We start from the raw sequence: 21,383 nt of genomic DNA on the forward strand, positions 1-21,383 counted from the left end.
GCTGCACCGGCTCGGCACAAGATAATCCACTTAAGGGCCGCCCCTCCGGGTAGTTACCAAACCTAAGATATTCCACTCTCGCTTCACAAGCTAAACCGACTTTTTTGTACCATTCTAATCTTTTTGTCGTCGAAACTCCTGTGCAAAGAAGGACTTAAAACAACTTAGACAGAACAAACAAATAACAACTAAAAAAAGGACAAAAAAGTGTATTTTTTTGCACGATTTTCTCTTTATGTCCAGGAGCGAAAAGAAAGTAAGGAATTTTCTGTGCTTTTTGAGACACCCTGTGGAGAGAACAACTGAGAATTGAAAACAGTTTATAACATCAAATTGTAGCCCGTTATTTTCTCAACATTTCCCTTTTTTATTCCCTCTGATATCTCAATTATTAAAGAAAATACAGGGTTTCGAAGGAAATGTGGATGTTGATCTTATTTTTCCACACCTGTTTTAGAGGTAATCTATTGCCATGATTTCCTAATCAAATTTGCTATACGTCATTGGTTCTTGTCAAGCGAAAGTCAAGAACATTCATCATTTTGATTCTTAACATGGGTGATATGGTTTCTACTGATGTGGCTGTAGCGTTGATTGAAATTGGTATAAGTTACAACGATGTTGATGACATGTTAGGAAAATCAAAATCTACAATATATCGTAATGTAAGACGTTAGAACTAAGAAGACCATTAGCAGAAGGCTTAAGAAAGTTGGTTTGAAGGCCTATAGAACCAAGAAAGCTCCATTACTCCATGTCATCGTGTGGCCAGACTAGGCTTTGCTAGGGAAATGCCGAGGAGAACAAAATGAACAATTTAATTTTACTCCCACTATGGTGGAGGCTCAGTGATGGTCTGGGGTGGAATATGCTTAGGGGCACCAACAGAGTTGGTGGTTGTTAATGGAGCTTTAAATGCAGATGGATACATACTTGATAAGGAGGGTATACTCAATTTAATTTTCGGTCTTTCCTGTAGAGGCAGTTTTTCCAAAATTTACTCTTTTATCCTAAATATCTCGAAAAAATCAAATGCAATGATATTGCTTTCTATTGTCTATTCCCTAAAGAATCTGATTATCTATCGTGGTGTGAAAACTGCACTACTCTATCTCTTCTGTATGTAATGAGTGAGGGAAGGAGTACTTTTTCACACTAGTGCGGTATTAATTTTTCATCAATGCAAGATTAATTTACATTAAATGAATAATAAATTATTTTATTTAACTTAAGTTAGCATGCCTGAACTACAGTCAACTGCAGTCTCGTGCAGAAAAGTACCATTTTCCGCACTTGTTAGAGGTAAATATTCTGCATTTTTTAATGAAGCCCTATATAATCATGGAATAGGAGCAGCTGATCACAATCAAAGCAATAAAAAAAAACCGCTTGACAGCGTTTGTTGCATTATTATTAGTTATCTTTTGATAACAACCTTCTATATTCATCTCTTATCGATGAGGAGAGGGAACGATTTTCGTGTCCAGTCCTAGAGGGGGACATTGAATAGAGCCCGATAAGCAAATTACAGGAATCAAGACTGTCACAACACGGCCGCGACCCCGCCACGCACGCAAAAGGGGGCGTAATTTGCGCCCCCTTGGGTACAATGCATCGGCAATTGACGATCGGCGCCCTTTATACAGAGTAGCACTCGTTTTTTTTTTAGAAATTTTAACACACCCATTTGGTTTTCGCATACTAACTGACAAAGCAGAAACAAGAGTGATTTATATTAAGAGAAAACTAACTTGTGTGAAAACTGCTGAATTCGGCCCTGTAAAACCACCCTCACAGGGTGATTATCTCGCAATAGCGACAACGAAGGATGTTATTAGGCATCAATTGATATGGTTATGTGATTACCGGGGGTTTGGATTGCCGACGTAATTAAATTATTACATATCTTGGCCCCCGTTTCACCGGGACAAAAAAAAGAGCCCAAAAAGGGCGGAGAGTGGGGAGTGGAGGGACGAAATGAGTGGTCTAAATTTAAATTGCTGATCAGTTTTTCCGGTCGGCGAGTTCCGGGGCTTTTGTCGGTTTGCGCGTCTGTTCTTTTTTTAAAGTTACGTCCAATTACCTACTCCACTCCCCATCCCCAAATGATTACATTTTTTCCTCTTTCTCCTCGCTACAAAGTTGGGGAAAATTCTACTCCACTGTGTTCTCAATTAAAATGAAAACTGTTTGCCGAGGGCGAAAACCCCATTAGACATATATCAAATCCTAACTGTAAAACCCGAAACGAAAGGCCGTTTCGATTATTATTAATAAATGAAAAAAAAACTCTGAAATTAGTCCTATAGTTTATATCTTCCACACGTTTCCCATGTTTGTTTAACAGGCTATTATCGGGGTCGCCGCTTCGTTAAAATGCTAATTAGGGCTCCTCTAGGGACCGGTGAAATCTTAATCAATTTCTTCGTCTACGCCAGATTCTAGACCGTTCTTATTTATTATGATCGTCCCCATCGTAAATTTTTCACTGCATCTAGATGATTTATCTCAAATTATTAGTTTTAATGAAAAAAAAAATACTTAAAATATTGGTAAATATTGCACCGTTGTTGTGAAGGACCCCGGAAGAACATTAAAGTGGTGTCAAATTGTAACCTTTTTAAGTAAATTTGATCGAATATAGACCTGTAGAGCAAAAACATTTTCAAAATTGTTTTAGTAACGCGTGTACCCTCCTTATCACGGCAGCCATCCGTCTCCTCATGCTTCTGATGACATTATCAATCATGTCTTGAGGCAGATTGTCCCAAATCTCAACCAGAGCAGCTGCTGCTTGTTCGGGATTTTGAACTACACGAGTTATGGACCTTAATCGTCTACCTAACATGTCCCAGATATGTTCAATCGGATTAATGTCTGGAGAACATGCCGGCCACGCCATGGTTCTTATTCCGACGACATTCAAAAAGTCGGAGACCCAACGGGCCTTGTGAGGGAATTAGCAAAAGGTTTTCTCCGATATGGGGGGTGAATGGTACGACCTCCTCTTGCAGAACATAGCGAATGTATCCATCTGCATTTAAAGCTCCATTAATAACCACCACTAAGCATATTCCACCCAAGACCATCACTGAGCCTCCACCATAGTGGGAGTAAAATTAAATTGTTCATCTTGTTCTCCTTGGAGGCGATATAACCTTTCCCTGTCGTCGATGGAATTAACACAAAATCAACCCTCATCTGTGAACAAAACATTTGCCCACTGATCATTTTCCCAATTTCCTTAGCAAAGCCTAGGCTGGCCACACGATGACGTCGCTGGAGTAATAGAGCTTTCTTGGTTCTATACGCCTCTAAACCAACTTCCTTAAGTCTTCTTCTAATGGTCCGAGCATTTGTTCTTCTTCCAGTTCGCTTCTTAGTTCCAACGTCTTACATTATGATATAGCGCCGATTTTCATTTTCCTAACATGTCATCAACATCGCTGTAACTTGTACCAATTTCAATCAACGCAACAATCAGTAGAAGCCATATCACCCATCTTGGATTTTTAAGAATCAAAATGATGAGAATGTTCTTTACTTTCGCTTGACAAGAACCAATGACGTATAGCAAATTTGATTAGGAAATCATGGCAATAGATTACCTCTAAAAGGTGTGGAAAAATAAGATCAATATCCACATTTTCTTCGAAACCCTGTATTTTCTTTAATAATTGAGATATCCGAGGGAATAAAAAAGCAAAATGTTCAGAAAATAACGGGTTACAATTTGATGTTATAAACTGTTTTCAATTCTTAGTTGTTCTTTCCACAAGGTGTCTTAAAAAGCACAGAAAGTTCCTTACTTCCTTTTCGTCCCTGTATATTGCATAAACCATTTCAAAGCCGTAATAAGACAGATGTATTCATGAAGAATCAAACTACAATTCATAAAAAAAGATGATCAAAATCGAGCGAAGGAGTGAGTGAGTGTGTGACGCGGAGGGGTCCTGCCCTTAAAAAACGTATAGGCCTCCTATATGGGCCCGTCACGTCCCGCCAGTAAGGGAGCTACAGCAAGCCAGTGTCCTTTATAAAAGCCACCAGGTTGCTGGGGCATAAGTCCCTGGGCAACAGCATTGGCTGTCCCAGTAAGAGAAGGCAGGACATGTCCCGAAGTTTCTTCATCTTCTAAGCATCCGCTACATTCAGGATCCTCAGCAACACCCATCAAAGACTGATGTCGTCTAAGGTGACAATGACCGGTCAATAAGCCTGTCACCGTTCTTAAATTGCTTCTGTCGAATCTTAGTAGTTGTTTAGTTTTCAGAGCACTGGGGTCACCTATGAGTTTCCAAAGCCCCCATGGAGCGTGTAGCCGTACTCTTTGAGATCCCAGCAAACGGTTCAGGACCGATGGGCGTCACTTGTGCGCCCAATCTAGCCAACCGGTCGGCCTCCTCCATTGCCAGGAACATCAGAATGTCCTGGCACACAGATGAGGCGGATGTTATTTTCCAACGAGAGTGTTTCGAGGATTGTTTTATATTCCAGCACCACCCGGGAGCTTACCTTCTCGGCACTGAGTGCTTGGATGGCTGGCCCTGCTATCTGAGCAGATATTAATATTCTGTCCAATTAGGAGACTGGACAAGATTGCCCGCAGGACAAGATTGCAAATACTTTTGCCTGGAAGACAGTGACATGTTGTTCGTTCTGGATCCGTCAGTAAAGCAACAAGATTCCCCTTTCTCCCCCAGTCTTCGCGACCAGAGATGACGACCCTGATGAAGCTCGAGGATTTTAGGTATCGGAGACATATGGTCACTGCGCATGAGAAGAATTGGACACCAATCGAGCAGAGGATTGAAGAGGAAATTGATGTTAAACTAAGTCTAAATTTTGACCGTTCCTCTAATTTTGCCGGTGTATGCAATTTTAGGTATCTAATAGTCTAATAGTGTTCCTAATATCTAAATTTTTTCACAAATCCTTGTTCTTGAAAATGAATTTCCATCACAACTGGTAAAAAAGTGTACAAATCTCAAAATATACAGTCCTAACAATCTTCACAATAACGGTTTCTGAGACATTGTCACTCTACAAATTTTGAGCAGATATTAATTGAGAAAAGTTTTCTTCTTTTTATTTTTTAAAAATTTGACATTGAGAATGACTAACTTGGAGATGATTGCTTAGTTCGTATAGTTTACTCATTCTATTTTGTGTTAGTTGTAGAGGAAATTCAAAATGACGTCCGTGGTTTTATAGATAAATCGAAGTGTTTCATGTACTTTTTATCTATCTTGGCGTCAATACTTCTTTACATATATTATAAGGGGACCTAATTTACGACAGCGTACCTACTGAAAAAATTACCGAGAGATGGGCGTTTCTGGCCGTAAATCAGCTTGGATGAAAAAAGTAGTTGAAAGCAATTTAACTACCTGTTTCATGTTTTATTTGGTTTACGGTTGCGCTGATTTATCATCCCCCCGGTCTTATTTACATTGTATAATAAGAACGTAGAACAGTAAAAGCGTGGGTAGTCGAGAACTTATTATGAAGGAATAAAAGTGAGGTGAGGGGGAGGGATGAACGTAGGCGTGCCTCCCATCCAGGTATATCCGAGCCGGAACCTCGTGAAATCCTCCGTGGCAATTATTTTTCAAAGTTTCCCCCCTTGTTTGAAGATAGGGGGGAAACTGTCCCCGCGTAATCCGGTTGGGCGTTGTCAGGGCGTTGCTATGGCAACGTCACAAATCGGGAATCAGATTTCCCTTAAACTCGACATCAGTCTAGTTTTCTACGGGAATTCCTCTCCCTCTCCCCAACCCCTTTGAGCGCTGATGGTGTAGTCAACGGTTCAAAATAATACCAGAGAAACGATTGTTTGTTTCAGACTATATCGATGATTGATCCATACCAGGGGTTAAACGATTGGTTATGCCCAAAACCGTGACCGAAACGATGATGATTGATCTTTCACGAACCCCCTCGTATACAATTATTAGAAAAAAAGTCAAAAGAAAAAAATTCCGACAGTATATTTTACAGTGATCGTATCACATGTACAGACAAAACTACGGGGGGTTCGGATAACTGGATTATCGGGGTGCACATTCGTATTCAGCACGACTCTTTAGCCCCAGCCCCCCCACCCCAAATATTCCAAATCCCCATCCCCACCACCCCTTTCGTTTTGTGTTGAAAAGGGGGGCTTCGTTAGGTTTTGTGTGATTTCGTTGCTCGGAGATATATTTGTAATATTAATGTATCTTTTGTGTTTTTGAATTCGGGACGAGGGTTCCAAAAGTAATTAGATTACCTAGAGTCGGATAGGAAGGTAAAACTTGCATCAATATGGCAAAATATTTAAAAAATAAAACAGAACAATTCGGAAAACAGAAAAGTAAATGTTTTGAATGTGACGTTTACAGTATGTCAATGTATGATGCACTATAACTGAATGAAGATGATGTGTTGGGATTTTACATTTTTTGGACAGCTCTTCTAAAATTTTGTTCATATCCAACCGGAATATTTAAAAAATTATTAAAAATATTGTCAAGGTAAATAATTGTGAAGACAATTTGTGTGGAAATTGGATTTAGGTTTAGTAGAAAACCAGTACTAAACTTGCCAACGATTTGCCAGTTTTATTTAGGCTTCTTCAGGGTACTTCTTAATTATTTTTAAAAGGGCTATCATATACTTACAATTTAATTCTACTTTTTTGTAAATATAACATTAAAAACCAATAATTTATTTAAGACAACAATACTACTCAAACCATCAGTTCATATTAATAGAGTTTAAAAGAAAAGAGCTCTATTTTGGATTCTCTAGACAATAAAGTAAACTTTTCTCTACTGCGACGTCATTCTAAATTACTTTGATTTGCTGTATACTTTTACCAGCCTAGACAAACTGTATAGGATCAGATTGAGAATCGAAATTAAAAAGCAATTATCAGTGTCCCGTTGAGACTGTAGCTCATAAAAAACAAGCAGGTAACGCCCCCAAAGTATTTTCTTCGAGTCCGTTGTATTAATCATCTACTGGCTTAAGCAGGTTGCGAGGGTGGAAAAATCCCGAAAGTTATATGCACCGGGTAAGAATGGTAAGATCTGCGGGAACGACAGATGTGCAAAAAGGATTTCTGATCCTTTTACGCGGATTACAATTACACGGCCTTACACATGTTCGTCGGATTGTAATTGTGACCAAAAAGGGCTCCCTCGCGCGACCCTTTTTGTTTGAACTTTTAGTTCGATTAGGGAGTAATTGTTGACTGACTAGTCGGAACGAAGAAACAATCAACAAATCTGACATTTTTGAGTGGGCCGTACATCAATTTAACAACTTTCTATATTATGCATAAGTACAACGAACAGATTATTTTCAAGATTGATGAGCTAATTTATCTCGTTCGAGTTGTAACGGACCGCAAGACGATTAATTGATGATTTTTGTACTTTAAATGTATTTTCTATTTACTTTGATAGTTCAAGAGAATTTTTTCATAATTAAGAAGACACAACAATACAAAATTCTAGTAAAATAAACTGCTCGTCAAAAAGAATGGGACAGCGAAATTGTTTTCAAAGTTTTATTTGGGTCACCCTGTATGAAGCAGATTAAGCTTAAATTGGGTACTTTTAGGTGTAACCTTGCAAATCCCTTTCTTTTCCCACCAAAAATTTAAAAAAATTGTTAAATTAAAAACAAAAAAAGTAAAAATTACCCAATTTTTGAAATTTTGCATTAAAAATTGTAAAGGGTCCTTAATCACCAAAATGGCGAAAATGTCTAAAGATATTGACCACAAGGCTTGAGTAAGGTTATTTTTGAAATACATCAAATTTCTCATTTTTTGACTACACCTTAGTCACACCCTGTATACTCGGATCCGTGAAAACTTTCAAAAAGATTATTTAGGTCATCAGAAAGAAGAAGAAGATACCTTTTAATCCTAAACAAATTATTTAAAATCGAGTGCATCAATTTAAAGAAACAGCCGCTCAAAAATTACCAAAAGTTTTGCTGTCCCATTCCTTTTGATGAGCAGTTTAGTTAAATAAGTATTTTGCATAAATACAGGATGTCCCACCAGGAACTAACGCGGTCGATATTTCGAAAACTGTAAAAGATAACTTTTTGAACATTTCAGGGTTTAGTATTTGGGTTAGGGCCTCCACACCTAAAATATTTTCACGTTTGTATACGTCACTATTTTAAATGGAGCACCCTGTAGGTATATTATTACATTTTTAGATTTTGCTAACGATTTCAAGTTTTCATGAAAACATGTGAATGAATACGGAATGATAACGGTTTTCGAGATATTGACGTACGAAAAATGACGTTTAGAAGATTCTGGGAAGGTTTAAGAGACTTGTAGAGGCCTCTGGCAATTTTAGAAGATTCTGAGAAGTTTTAAGACACTTGTAGAGGCCTCTGGCAATTTTAGAAGATTCTGGGAAGATTTAAGACACTTGTAGAGGCCTCTGGCAATTTTAGAAAATTCTCCTTTTGGAATGTCATATAGTTCCTAAGCAGAAGGAATTAGAGCAAAATGGCTTAGCAAAGTTTGGCATGTGTCAATTTTTCTACTCTTAAAAATTTGTGATCTGTCAAACTTTAAAAATGCTACAGGGTGATAGATCTCAAAAAGTTAAGATAGGAACATGCAAACCGTTTTGCTCTATTTGTATCTGATTAAGACCTATGAACATCAATATCTCGAAAACCGTTGCAAATAGATATAAGTTATCATACATAGAACATACTTGAAATCGTTAGCAGAATCTAAAAATATAATAATATACAGGATGTTCCATTTTAAACGAAGCAAGTTGGTACTTTGTTGGTATACCACCAAATTTTCAGAATCATTCTCCTTACGGTTTTCCCATAATGAATCACACCGGTTCCTGGTGGACCACCCTGTATAGGAAGTTTAGTCCGTACGTCACATCCGTTTCGATAAGAACGACACATGTCACTTAGAAAGTTTGTTGCCATCTTTGTCTAATCTAGCCCATTGATTTTTAATGGTTCTCCCTACTCTGTTCAGTAACAAAAACCGTATGTCGGTGATTAAATGTGGGTAATATGGATTGATTGTCAAAATGATTATAGTTTTAGGTTATAACTTAAGGCAGGGACTACCATAAATTATATGTGAGCACTCAATCAATGCTTGTATACTAAATATTAAACAATTCATGGAAGGTTTAACATCTCTGGAGAGCTCTGGTAATTTAAAATAGTTTAAGGCAGTTTCAGGCAATAGTTTTAAGGTTTGTTGTTAAGGAAATTTTCAAAATGAACCTAAAAGCCTCTGACAATTTAAAACAACTCTGGAAAGGTTTAAGATACTTGGAGAGGCCTCTGGCACTTTTTTGAAGGTTCTCAATAGCTTTTAAAGATTTATGGAACTCTCAATATAGTCCTAGAAGCTTCTAGCAAATTTTCAAGAGTTCTAAGAGAGTTTAAGACAGTTGTAGAGGGCTCAGTAGCATTTAGAGGTCTTTTGGTCAAAACTGATAAATCTGACATTAGTTGAATCGTCAAACTGACACTAGCTAATGAAATGAGATAAGGGATGTGACGTAACAGTCAGAAGTCATGGATCAGAGTATATAATTTTGAAATTTTTTGATTGTGATGTAAACTTTTGATTTTCAAAAATGACATGACAGCAACCATCTTGCACTTCGTTGAAACGACATTGAGGGTAAATTTAAGTCGCAAAACGTGACTTGTCGAGCAACAATGACCGAATCAGTGGGACGGACGTCGTCCGAGTCAAAAACTGAAAAACGGTGGCCACGTGACCGGAAACGTCACATTAACCACGAATGTGCTCGATACCGCTATGACACACGGATTAGTGACGACTCAATGTATCTGTTAGCGCGTATTTGCTTTTGAATTAACGCCCCTGTTCTCTCCCTTTTTTACCTTGAGGGCTTGGGATTTTGCGTGAGAAACAGATTTTTTTCGCTCCGCGTCCTTATATTATTGTCACGTGATTTTTTCGCTGTCCTAGCGGCCTCCTCGGGGCTCTTTCGTCCAGTTATGCCGGCTCGTAAATAAGAGTCTTGAGGCGGACCCCAAAGAGGCATAAACAATAACCGACCGGACGCGAACAAGTCTTATTTACGGGGCCCTTCGGGCCGCAATTAAAATTCACTAGTGAAATAATACCATTCTGCCACCGTTCCGTCATAAATAATGTCAATTAAAGTTTGCTTTGTATACCGCGGTCGGCCTCCGTTCCGGCCAGACCTTGATCCATGGCTATCCGCGTAGGTTGCAAATACCAATCAAGATGGCCTCCCCAAAATTAACAAGTCGACAATTTTAGTATGATATCTTATATTATATTCTACTAAAATAATAAAACTTCTAGCTTTAAAGACACTTTAAGCTCATACAGCCACACTATAGGGACAGGCACTATAGCAAACACTAAACAAGGTGGTAAAAAAGCCTACAAAATAGTCATGTGATTCCTGAGCTAGCAAACCCTAAAATATGTGCCTCAAAAAACAGCTTTTTTATTCTAATTCCTAACCAATAAAAACTTTTGAAGTGACAATTTGAAAATTTGTAATATTCCGAACAGAAGCCTATTTTTGTATTTACACACGAGTGTATAAAAATGACTGTATCTGAAAAACTATGCAAGATGAAGAGAAATGTCAAGACAAACTTTTCTTAGGAAAAAGTGTGGGCTATCACCTTTCCACTCTTGAATTATCCTACAATCAATTTGGACCACCCTATATAATCAATTGTCAACGCATGACTTTTTTGTTTGCATTGAAAGTTTTGGACAATTCTATTTCAATATCAAGCAGAACGATTTTTTGAATAATAAAAAACCAGCCAAATTGCTTACATTCATCTACGTGAAACGACCATTTCTGGACATTTTGTGTCAAAAAATCACACATCTGCTTTTTACTGTGTTTTATTTTGTATTTTAGCACAAAATCTACAGCTTGGTGCTTTTAGAAACATTTTATTGACAAAAAATGCAACAAAGTTTTTCAATGTTTCAAGCAGCAAATCAATAATAAAAGATGATGGTTAGCATGGACGCCATTTTGTATCATCTGCACTGTGGTTTTAATGACAATAGGGTCATGTCATACGTCATTTTAAAGGGAATTTAATACAGATTTCTATTTTAAAGGTTTTAGTTCAAAATGCGAGACAGGTACAACGTATATAACAACTTGCTGTATCGCATAAACCCTCTCGCTGAAAAACACCTTTACGCTTCAGCAACACTTTCCCCTTACCCCCGTTTCGGACCCCTCGGGACGATCGTAAAATCCATACAAACCGAATTACTGGGCCCAGATGAAAAAAAAAAACAAACAAAAACAATCGACGAGCTTGCTAAAAGGGGGCGGAGCATGCGCGCACCCTCCGCCTATCACTAGGTCTTATTAGGGAAACGCGACCAATCACAGCAGCTGTCAGAGGACAGATGAAAGGAGAAGGCTTGGGCGCGGCCAGTTTTTAAGCCAGTCGTTTGAATGCGTCTTGGTTGTGACGTTGTTGGTCCTGCTGATGGTCGAAGCAAATTCGAAATTTGGGACGCTGCGCGACGGATATATTGTGCGGTTGTGGTTATTTGCCGAAATCTAGTTAAAGTTATGGAGGTGCATGCGAAGACAAAGGACTGTTACGTGGACAGCTTGGAGGAGCGAGAAATGAAGGTATGAAGATGGCTCAAGCGGCAAAACGTCGCGTTGCAAATGCATCAGTTATAGTACAAAAATGTTTATATTCTGAAGACGTCTAGGAAAAGTTTCAGTGAGTTAACGTTGTCTCTTATAGGTAGTTCCTGATGGGACACCCTGTATAATATCGTTGAGAAAATGCCTCAATGGATTCAAAATTTTTAGATTCTCCTAACGATTTCAAAGCATGTTTCATGTATCATAACCTATCTCTGTATTCATCTGTGTTCGAGATATTGACGTTTTGGTGGTACCTCAAAAGTGTAATAATTTCTAGTTGTGGAGGCCTCTACGCAATAACTAAACCCTGAGTTAGTTCAAAATATCTAAACTGCATTAAAAACCATATAAATCCATTTCTATTACTTCTTTTTTGGAAGCTTCAAATTTCATCTATACAAAAGCTCAAACTAAATTAGAGTGACGTCATATATGTCTAACCACAAACAATATCAAATTTTAGCTGAAATTAGTAAAATGGTAGTTAGAATTTACTATAGAAATGTCACTGTAAACTGTAAACATATAAAACTACACAGTTTCAATGTCAAATACCAAAAGAACTGTACCTATACTGTCAAGACGTCTTAAACTGTAGAACTTGACAAATGTCAATTGACTTAGAAATCTAAAAGTCAAACTGGTTTTGTTTTGTACTGCACGTTTTTTGGCTCAAACCAGTTAAACAAGATGTGCGTTATTTACTTAAACGTCCATCCAAAAGTAACACAATTATTATGCAGAATGGCTGCCAATATTTTTAAAAGATACAAACTATTATTAGGCACTCCAATAAAATGTCACGTACAGCTGATTCAAACTTTTGGAAGGGCAAACACGGCCATTAAAACACGCTTTCTTACGAATTTGGCAGGCATTTTATGAAATATCAACTGAAAGTCATTAGAAAATTGCAAAATTTAAGCTAAAACTCTATGTATTCACTAGAAAATGTGTTTTAATGGCCCTTCCAAAAGTTTAAATCAGCAGTTTCTGACATTTCATTGGAGTGTCTAATAGGTTTACCATCAAAAATTGATGTCATATTAACGGTTATGATAAAGTATCACTCACACACACTTTATGGTTATAGCAAGGGTAAGGTATGTGTACTTCTAAAGTTCTTTAACTTAATGTATGCATACTGCGGAATTAATAGTAGAGCAAAACCTATCTAGCTGTTAGTTTTAGCTCTAAAGTTTTGCCACCTTAATACAAGTAACCAATAAGGGAGAGCCATTTTAGACGTTTGACAATTGTTGTCAATTAACTGCCTGTTTAGTTTGTTCATCTCTTACAGTGGGAGTAGCAAATATAATTATTATACCGATGAAGGTACATCAAGAAGTGCATAAAGAAAAAATATAGTCAAAGTGTAGAATGGTCATTATTATTAGTATGACGTTTATGTTTCTGAAATCCTAACCTGATTCCTATTTTCTAATTTTAATTTTGAGTTGTTGTGTATGTCATTTGTATACTTTTAGCAATGCACTTGCCATTAACAGTACAAATTTTCCGATTTTTTACTGAGGAGCAATTAAAAAAACCGCCCATAATTCAACATCGCACCTTAACGAAACCAAAATAAAATGAGGAAAAAAAGTGAACGGACTCGGGCCGCGACAAACCGAAAAACTGGCTTCCGAACAAAGGTGAGGAATTCCGAAAGGGCCATTTATCAAAAAGCACCATTTCGGGACCGTCGGCGCGACTTTATAGTATATTTTTATTATTTATTAATATCTCTCATAAGATTTTTTAAATTCGACTATATACGACTTTGTTCTTACAATGCCTTTTATAAATTTCGTGGTCGAGACTCGAGGTGATTTATCGACCGCGTATACGATATTCAAAAAAAGCCTGTTTTGGTTCTTTTTGTCTAGTTAAGATCAACCTTGTATAGACCATTCTCCATTCCGGTACCGGATATTGCCATAATTTTTCGTCACAGTTGATTTCCAATTAGAATTTATTTATGAACAAAAATTCTCAAATTGACAGCGTTTCCCAGTTGAACTTCGCATTACACCTAAAATCTATACCATAACGTACTAACTTTATTGCCTTCCTACCTAATAAGTTTATGACTACCTTAGTTTCTAGGGTTTTACCTAGAAACATTTGTAAAAATTTACCTACTTCAAAGGACCCCAATAAAGAAAAATAAAATAATAAAACCATTAAGATAAGGTGATTTTTGAATATTTGACTAGCTAAAAGTAGAAATTCTTGGAAGAATTACACTACTGTAAGTGGTCTTTACAGCTCCATGCAGCCAAATTTAACAGAACGTTAAGAAATAGTTTGATATTTTGCTTAGAATTAAAAAAAATTGTTAATTCTGACATTAAAAAACACTTTGATACTTACGTCACTTCAGAAGATGGTGTATATGGTAGAAACGATTGCCAACAAGGCAAGGTCATCACTGATGGTGTGCAGGAACATTGCGTGGGAAAGACGTGGGGTTGTAACCCATCAATACTGCGACGGATGTATACCATGATAGTGAGACCTATGATGACATAGGCGCAGTAGTGTGGCACAGAAAAACCGAACTTGCCACAACAAGAAAAACATTAGAGAAGGTGCAGTGTTATTCTGTACGCCACAGAAGATTAAACACACTGGGATTACCCCAGCTGGCTGTGGAAGAAATACCTCGAACAGACACCCACTCAAGATCCTGAAATTCCTAAAGGAACTAAATCTTGAGGAAGTGCTATGAACAAGGAAACCTTGAGATAGCAGAAGAAGATGGGGTACAATAGATCTAATCAGGTCGCAGTACATCTGTCACATCCACACCTACCATTACCATTATTACGTCATTTAAAGTCACAACTGTCAAATTTGGCTCTATCCTCCTAAGAGGTAAAATAATTTTGGATTGGTAATTTGGCGTCACAGCTGTGTGTAATTTTTGACATCTGTCACGTGACGTAAAAAACATATCAAAGTATCTGTTATGTCACACCTGCGAAAGCTAACCTTATGAAGCTGTAACTACAACTTGTAATTGGTCAAAAAATACAACTAATCTGCGAATTCCAGTTATTATACTTCATATAGCTAGTTCAGTTCGGCAAAGTGGACAAAATTTTCAAATATCAAGTGTTTTATGTCATTAGAATGGAAATTTTAGGATCTTTTCAAAAATGAAATAATATACAGGGTGTTCCATTAAAAAAAAACTATTTACACTACTGGGTTGTACGCAAAAAATGTATTTTCAGAAATCAAAACGCTATGCAGTTTTGAAGAAAAGTACAAATTCTAAGAAGCACTCTATATCTATTCACTAAAATCATTTTAATATACGCTTTTGGAAATAAGTAATAATAATTTTTTAACTAACTTACTTAGATTGGCAACACAAGTATATGATATACTTAATAAAAAAAGTGTTTCATAAAAGAAAAAAAGAATAATGCACAGGGTGTTCAAATTCAACCTCAAAATATGTTTTAAAAAATTGAACGTCCTGTAGCATCTAACTCAAGTTTACTTGGATAAATCTTTTTTGTCGTCACTGTAGAACGTTTGCACCAAATGTGAGTATTCTACTTACAATTTTCCATTATAGTAAAAACTAATACTTTATCTGTTACGCTGTATATTCAAAAGTAATTTTAAACTATGCATCCTAATATTTTCTAAAACTTTTTTGTATTTTTCGAAACTAATGAGATAATAAACTTTACTCGATCATTTACGCACCCTGTACAGGGTGCTGCATTTTCGATGGTTTTACGAGGTACAGAGAAAACGGTAATAGATAGAAAAAAAGTAGCATACGAGATCTCTTTTTCTGAGCTGAGATGACTGGCGAAAAGTGGGCGGCGCAAACTTCTTTTGTTTCAAAGATACGGGGGGTTTTCGAAAATTGGTAATTTTTGTACCTCTTCAGTATTTCAGTTGCTCTTAAAGTTATCAAAAAAGGAAGAACAGTTCACGGTAGAAGTATTCATGTAGAATCCAATGGCGTCGTCAGTTTTTTTCTATTCCGTTTAGTTTCTGATATATGACAGTAAGTTACATTTTTTTAAATAGAACATCCTATATATTTTTACGTCATTTAATTCTGTTGATTTTTACCTTTTCAACGGTGTATTACAACATATAAGTTTGTAGAGGTTAATCCTGTTATTTTAAAAAAAGACCTTTGCTAAGCTAAAAAAAGGCCAATATCTAAAATACCAAACAAAATCGGAAATCATATAAACTAACACATCAGAAAATTAAATATTTTAAATAAATCTTATTAAAAATCTAAGTTACAAACAGTTCTACCGTCACTTTAATAAGAAAAGTGGCTATTTCTATTTTCTACTATTTTTAAGGTGGAAGTTGAAGAAAAAACTGTTTATAAACGACATGTAACAAGTTAATAAGAACATAGCCAAATTTTGTTTCGACTGTGGGTATTTTTATACATATTATTTAGTACTTCTTTGTTAAGGAAACGCTTTTTTTCTAATTACTAAGATTAACGTTTACAAGCTTATATGTTTTAATACACCGTTGAAAAGGTAAAAATCAACAGAATTAAATTAACTAAAAATATATAGGGTGTTCCATTTAAAAAAATATAATTTAGTGTCAAATGTCAGAAACTAAACGTAATAAAAAAACTGACTACGCCATTGGATTCTACGTCAAAACTTCTACCGGAAACCGTTTTTCCTTTTTTGATAACTTTAAGAGCAACTGAAATACAGAGGAGGTTCCAGAATGACCAATTTTCAAAAGCCCCCCGTATCTTTGAAACAAAAGAAGTTTGCGCAGCCCACTCTTCGCCAGTCATCTCAGCTCAGAAAAAGAGATCAGACCATGTATGCTACTTTTTTTCTATCTATTACCGTTTTCTCTGTTCCCCGTAAAACCATCGAAAATGCAGCACCCTGTACATGAAATTTGTAAGCAATATTATTTATATCAAATGTTAAACGTATTGATCGATGGTTTGTTAATATATTTTTAATCAAAATGTATTCCACGAAATAATATGCTGTTTTGCAATTATTTGTGCAAATTAAATTTGAAGACCACAATTAGTTACAACTGACAAATAAAAAGAAGCAGAAATATTAAAAATTCTAAGTGAAAGAATATTCTCGATAAATTACTGTTTTTCGTAAATACTTTGTGAAGAAAATTACCATGGGCCATTTCTAGGTACAACCTAGTTTGGCATCAAGCAATGGATCAGTCTATGAGATTCTATAAGCGAAAACTTGTTCAGATTCCTGATTAGATGATGACAGGATAATCCACCGTGGACTAACAACGCAATGGAAAAATTCAGGAGGAGTTACAAGCTAATTCAAAATTTTACACTAACAAAGAAAACAGAAAAAAATATGGCGACGAAGAACAAAAATCCGTTAATGCGTAATGACGCGTAAGGGCCGCAAAAAGGGCCCCCCTGAATTGCGGTCGACCATAAAACGGCAGGGGGACGTGATACACGGTGGTTTACAAGGCGAGACGCACGTTACATCGTCCCGACATGACACCCATTGTGTCGGCCCACTCTATTATTTTGCACTCGAAACATATTTGACTTTACAAGGGTGTGAGTGTATATTTATCATATTAACGGAGGTAGTAAACCTCAGAGATCGTCCTTCCCCCATTGACGTCCGCTTTTATTCCGACCCTCCCTTTACAATATATCCTGTATACGAATCTTTCACGTAACGCACACAAGAATCCCAGCAAATTTCTATTAGAATATGTTTACGACAAGCTGGCAACCATGCACCTGCCCTCTTACTTTGACAGCTGATGTTTGAAAATTTGTTTTTTACTTACTTCCCATCAGTTAAAACTTTTGACTAAAGCCTAGTTTATAAAACGAAATTCGATTTTAGGTAAAGAATTAAGAATAGAATCAAAGCTTATGTTTAGTTTACACTGTTGTATTTCATGTCAAATATCTCGGTTATTTGTAGTTTTTACAGAAAGTTGTATTTAGGTAAAAGAAAGCCAAAATTACGAGTTACATTTTGACGTTTAAACGAACCTCGTAACTGTCACAGAAACCCAGTTAGGACCTGTCGAATTGTGACACATTCAATATTTCTAGTACAGTTTACACTGTTGTAGTTCATGTCAAATATCTCGGTTATTTGTGCCTTTTGACAGAAAATTGTATTCAGGTAAAAAAATGCCAAAATCACGTGCTACATTTTGATGTTTAAACGAAATTTCTAACTGTCATAGTAACCAAGTTAGGGCCTGTCAAAGTGTGACACCTTCAATATTTCTAATACAGTTTACATTGTTGTATTTAATGTCAAATATCACGGTTATTTGTAATTTTTGACAGAAAATTGTATTTAGGTGAAAGAAAGCCAAAATTAGGAGCTACATTTAGACGTTTGAACGAACCTTCTAGCTGTCATAGTAATCAAGTTAGGGGCTGTCAAATTGTGACACCTTCAATATTTCTAGTACAGTTTACACTGTTGTATTTTACGTCAAATATTTCGGTTATTTTAATTTTTTACAGAAAACTGTATTTAGATGAAAGAAAGCCAAAATCAGTAGCTACATTTAGACGTTTGAACGAACCTTCTAGCTGTCCTAGCAACCAAGTTAAGGGCTGTCAAATTGTTATACCTTCAATATTTGTAGTACAGTTTGCACTGTGGTATTTTATGTCAAATATTTCGGTTATTTGTAATTTTTGACAGAAAATTTTATTAAGGTGAAAGAAAGCCAAAATTACGAGCTACATTTTGACGTTTAAACGAAATTTCTGTCATAGTAACCAAGTTAGCATAGTAACATATTTGGGAACGCCATTTGTACACTCTAACTCATAGAGTTGAGTATACAAATATCACTAGATATTGCCCAACAGCTATCCTGTAAATTTATTAATACTTTGACAGCGGCATGTAGTACTGTCAGAGTACTCTACAAGTGCTCTACCCTTCTCTCTATAGAAAAATCGGTCAAAACGAACAGAAAGCCTCTAAATACTATCGTAAACTTCCTAAAAATTGTTTAAAATGGTCTTCAATGGGCCTGTCCCACAATTTTTATTTCATATTTACAAACACGGATTGAAAATATTATACCCGTATTTTTATGTTTTCAAAAATATTAAGTATAAATAGAAGAAAAATGAGGTTAAAAAACTACATTAATCTCAAGTTTAAAACGCCCGCCGCCGGTGACGTACTACACTATCAACCAATCAGCGACAAGAAGTGAAACAAATGGCGTGAAACAGGCCAATAAAATCGCCCAGAATTACGTACGTCACACGCGCGCCAAAACAGATCTTTTAAATTTAACGGACAAATTTAACCTAATGCAAGATTTTGTCTTCAAGAATATGAAAAATTAGTTTTTTAACCCTATTCTTTCGAATCCAGTCATAAAAACAAAAATTTGTGATATATGGGATAGGCCCATTGTCCAAAACCTTTGAAAAATCGTTTAAAATAGCCAGAAGCCTTGATTGCCTTGTCAGAAATCTTTGCAGAACCGTCTTTCATAAGTAATTTAGTTACTCAATTTAAGCCAAGCTGAAGTTTATACTATGATCAGTAAGGTCCGGTTGTACAATCGCAGTTCAAAGACTAATTCAGTTGAACTGCAACTGGTACTTAAACTTTTCCATATGAATTGCATTGCTGTCAAAGTGACGTTTCTGACTTGAACCAGGTTCTAAAGTTGAACCAATGTTGTACAACTGGGCTTTAGCTTCTCAAATTCAGTAAGCTTCGTTTAAACTGCTACAGTGCAACTGAGGGTCAAATTATATTTGGAACTTTCAACGTCATATCTACTCTATATTGTCATCAGCATGTCGGTTTCCCCACACACGATCGAATTTCCGGAACAAATCGTATTCGGTGTCAAAATTACTGTTGTAGGCGCCCGAGCCATTATTGTTTGTAAATTTTTTTAAGCTTGTCCTTTTGTTTTACTATAGCTCGCCGTGAACTTGCGTTCTATATCATAAATATGTATGACCTCTTTGATTCTGGTGTCACTCTACGTTTTCGGATTGCGACACGCCCTAGATAATAGTTTTAAGGATTAGACGCGGTTTTGTCTTGATTTTTAGTTGGGATTTTGTTAAACTCGTGGAATAGATTGGTGTCCGGTACCAGGGTAGATGCAAAATGCTCATTTTAAACGAAAACCCCTGTTTTAACTTTTTTTAGTGACGAAACAGTTTTATGGAACATAAAAGGTCACTTCCAATGTGACGTCATTTGTTGTTGAATCACGAAAGCGGGTTGTTCCCGAGGGGTAAACCACTGGGGCATTATAGTGTACAAACTGTGGGAATTGGCAGCATTACTAAGAATAAGTAGGCATTACTGAGCATTAAATTAGTATACATAAATAAAGTTTGATAATTTTAATGAAAAAAAAAAAAAGTTATGGAAAATTGAGTCAACTTTGACGCCCTCTAGTGGCCAAACCATCCAACCTATTAACCCCAGTTGGGGTATTTTTAGAAAGCTCATTTCATTGGTTATCCATTGACGTATAAAACTTTACCAAAAGTAGTGCAATTAAGCGAGTTTTTGAGGATGCAAAAGTGATAAAACAGTTGGTCAAATTTGACGTTTTCTAGCGGCCAAACGGTCTAACCTGTCAACCGAAATAGGGATATTTTTAGAAAGCTCATTGGCTGTCCTTTGACGTAAAATCTACCAAAGAAAGTGCAATTACGCGAGTTTTTGAGAATTAAACAAAATTGGCCAACGTTGACGCCCTCTAGCAAGCAAACGGCTAACCAATCGACTTTTATACGTCAATGGAAACCTCATTTCATTGACATATAAAAGTATATACAAAGTGCTACAAATAGACGTGTGTTATTTACGGTTTAGTGACGGGATGCACCACAAACATTTTTTGACTCGTTATAGGCTAATTTGACTATTGGCGTTTCAAGTTAAGATCGCAGCGCCATTTGAACTAAAATCGGGCAACTCGTTCCTAACCTAACATTATAAATAATATGACACCGTCATTTCATATTTATGAACCCTGTGCTAAATTCCTAACCAAAATATGCCAAAATCAACGTAAACAAACGGAGAAATGACAGCTGGAATGCCCAAAACTGTTTTCATAACTGATCACCAAAGTATCTCTTATCTTGAAACTCCAATAGAAAATTAGGAAAACACGGTCACGTGACTTACTAGATCTACCACGACGTAATGCTAGGACATTTCATTCAACTGTTTTTGCAAATGACAATTTTCGTAAGGTTCAAATTTGCCTGAAACACCGCCACTACCCTAATGGGTTTTGCCTTATGTTGGCCAGTTAGTGCAAGCGAAAATCGATTGTATTTCTACATTTTGCTACTACTCTAGATTTGGCAATCATTGTGCTAGGTTTGTGCCAAATATCAGGACCGTATCAGCCCGATTTAAAAAAAATCTTAGAGCGGTAACAGTCAAGGAAAACCTTTAGTTAGCTTTGGAGCCCTCTGGCGGCCAAACGAAGCAACCTATCAACACAGGCGGCCATATTTTTTGAAAGCCTATTTTATTTCCTATCCATTGACGTATAAAAGTCTATACAAAGTGTTCTGTGTGTGACAGTAAAGACAGTTTTGACTAAATTTGACAACTACTACTTTAACCTTCATTAATTCGGTTATTTTGACAGTTCAATGTA

At 36.5% G+C, this 21,383-nt stretch overlaps 2 protein-coding genes across 4 annotated transcripts in view; one reads left to right on the top strand and one right to left on the bottom strand.

Moving 5' to 3' along the window:
• Window positions 1-21,383, bottom strand: part of LOC145732170 (DNA-3-methyladenine glycosylase-like) — a 139,730-nt gene that overhangs the window by 108,596 nt on the left and 9,751 nt on the right. The window lies entirely within an intron of this gene.
• The window catches only part of Awh (LIM/homeobox protein arrowhead), a 31,282-nt gene continuing 21,378 nt past the window's right edge, over window positions 11,480-21,383 (top strand). The window contains exon 1 of the mRNA XM_081984232.1: window positions 11,480-11,684. Coding sequence (XP_081840358.1) covers window positions 11,502-11,684 — 183 coding nt within the window. The 5' untranslated portion in view covers window positions 11,480-11,501. The remainder of the gene's footprint in view (window positions 11,685-21,383) is intronic.

The sequence above is a fragment of the Ips typographus genome, linkage group LG7, assembly GCF_016097725.1.
Source record: "Ips typographus isolate SLU linkage group LG7, UJ_Ityp_2.0, whole genome shotgun sequence".
NCBI lineage: Eukaryota > Metazoa > Arthropoda > Insecta > Coleoptera > Curculionidae > Ips > Ips typographus.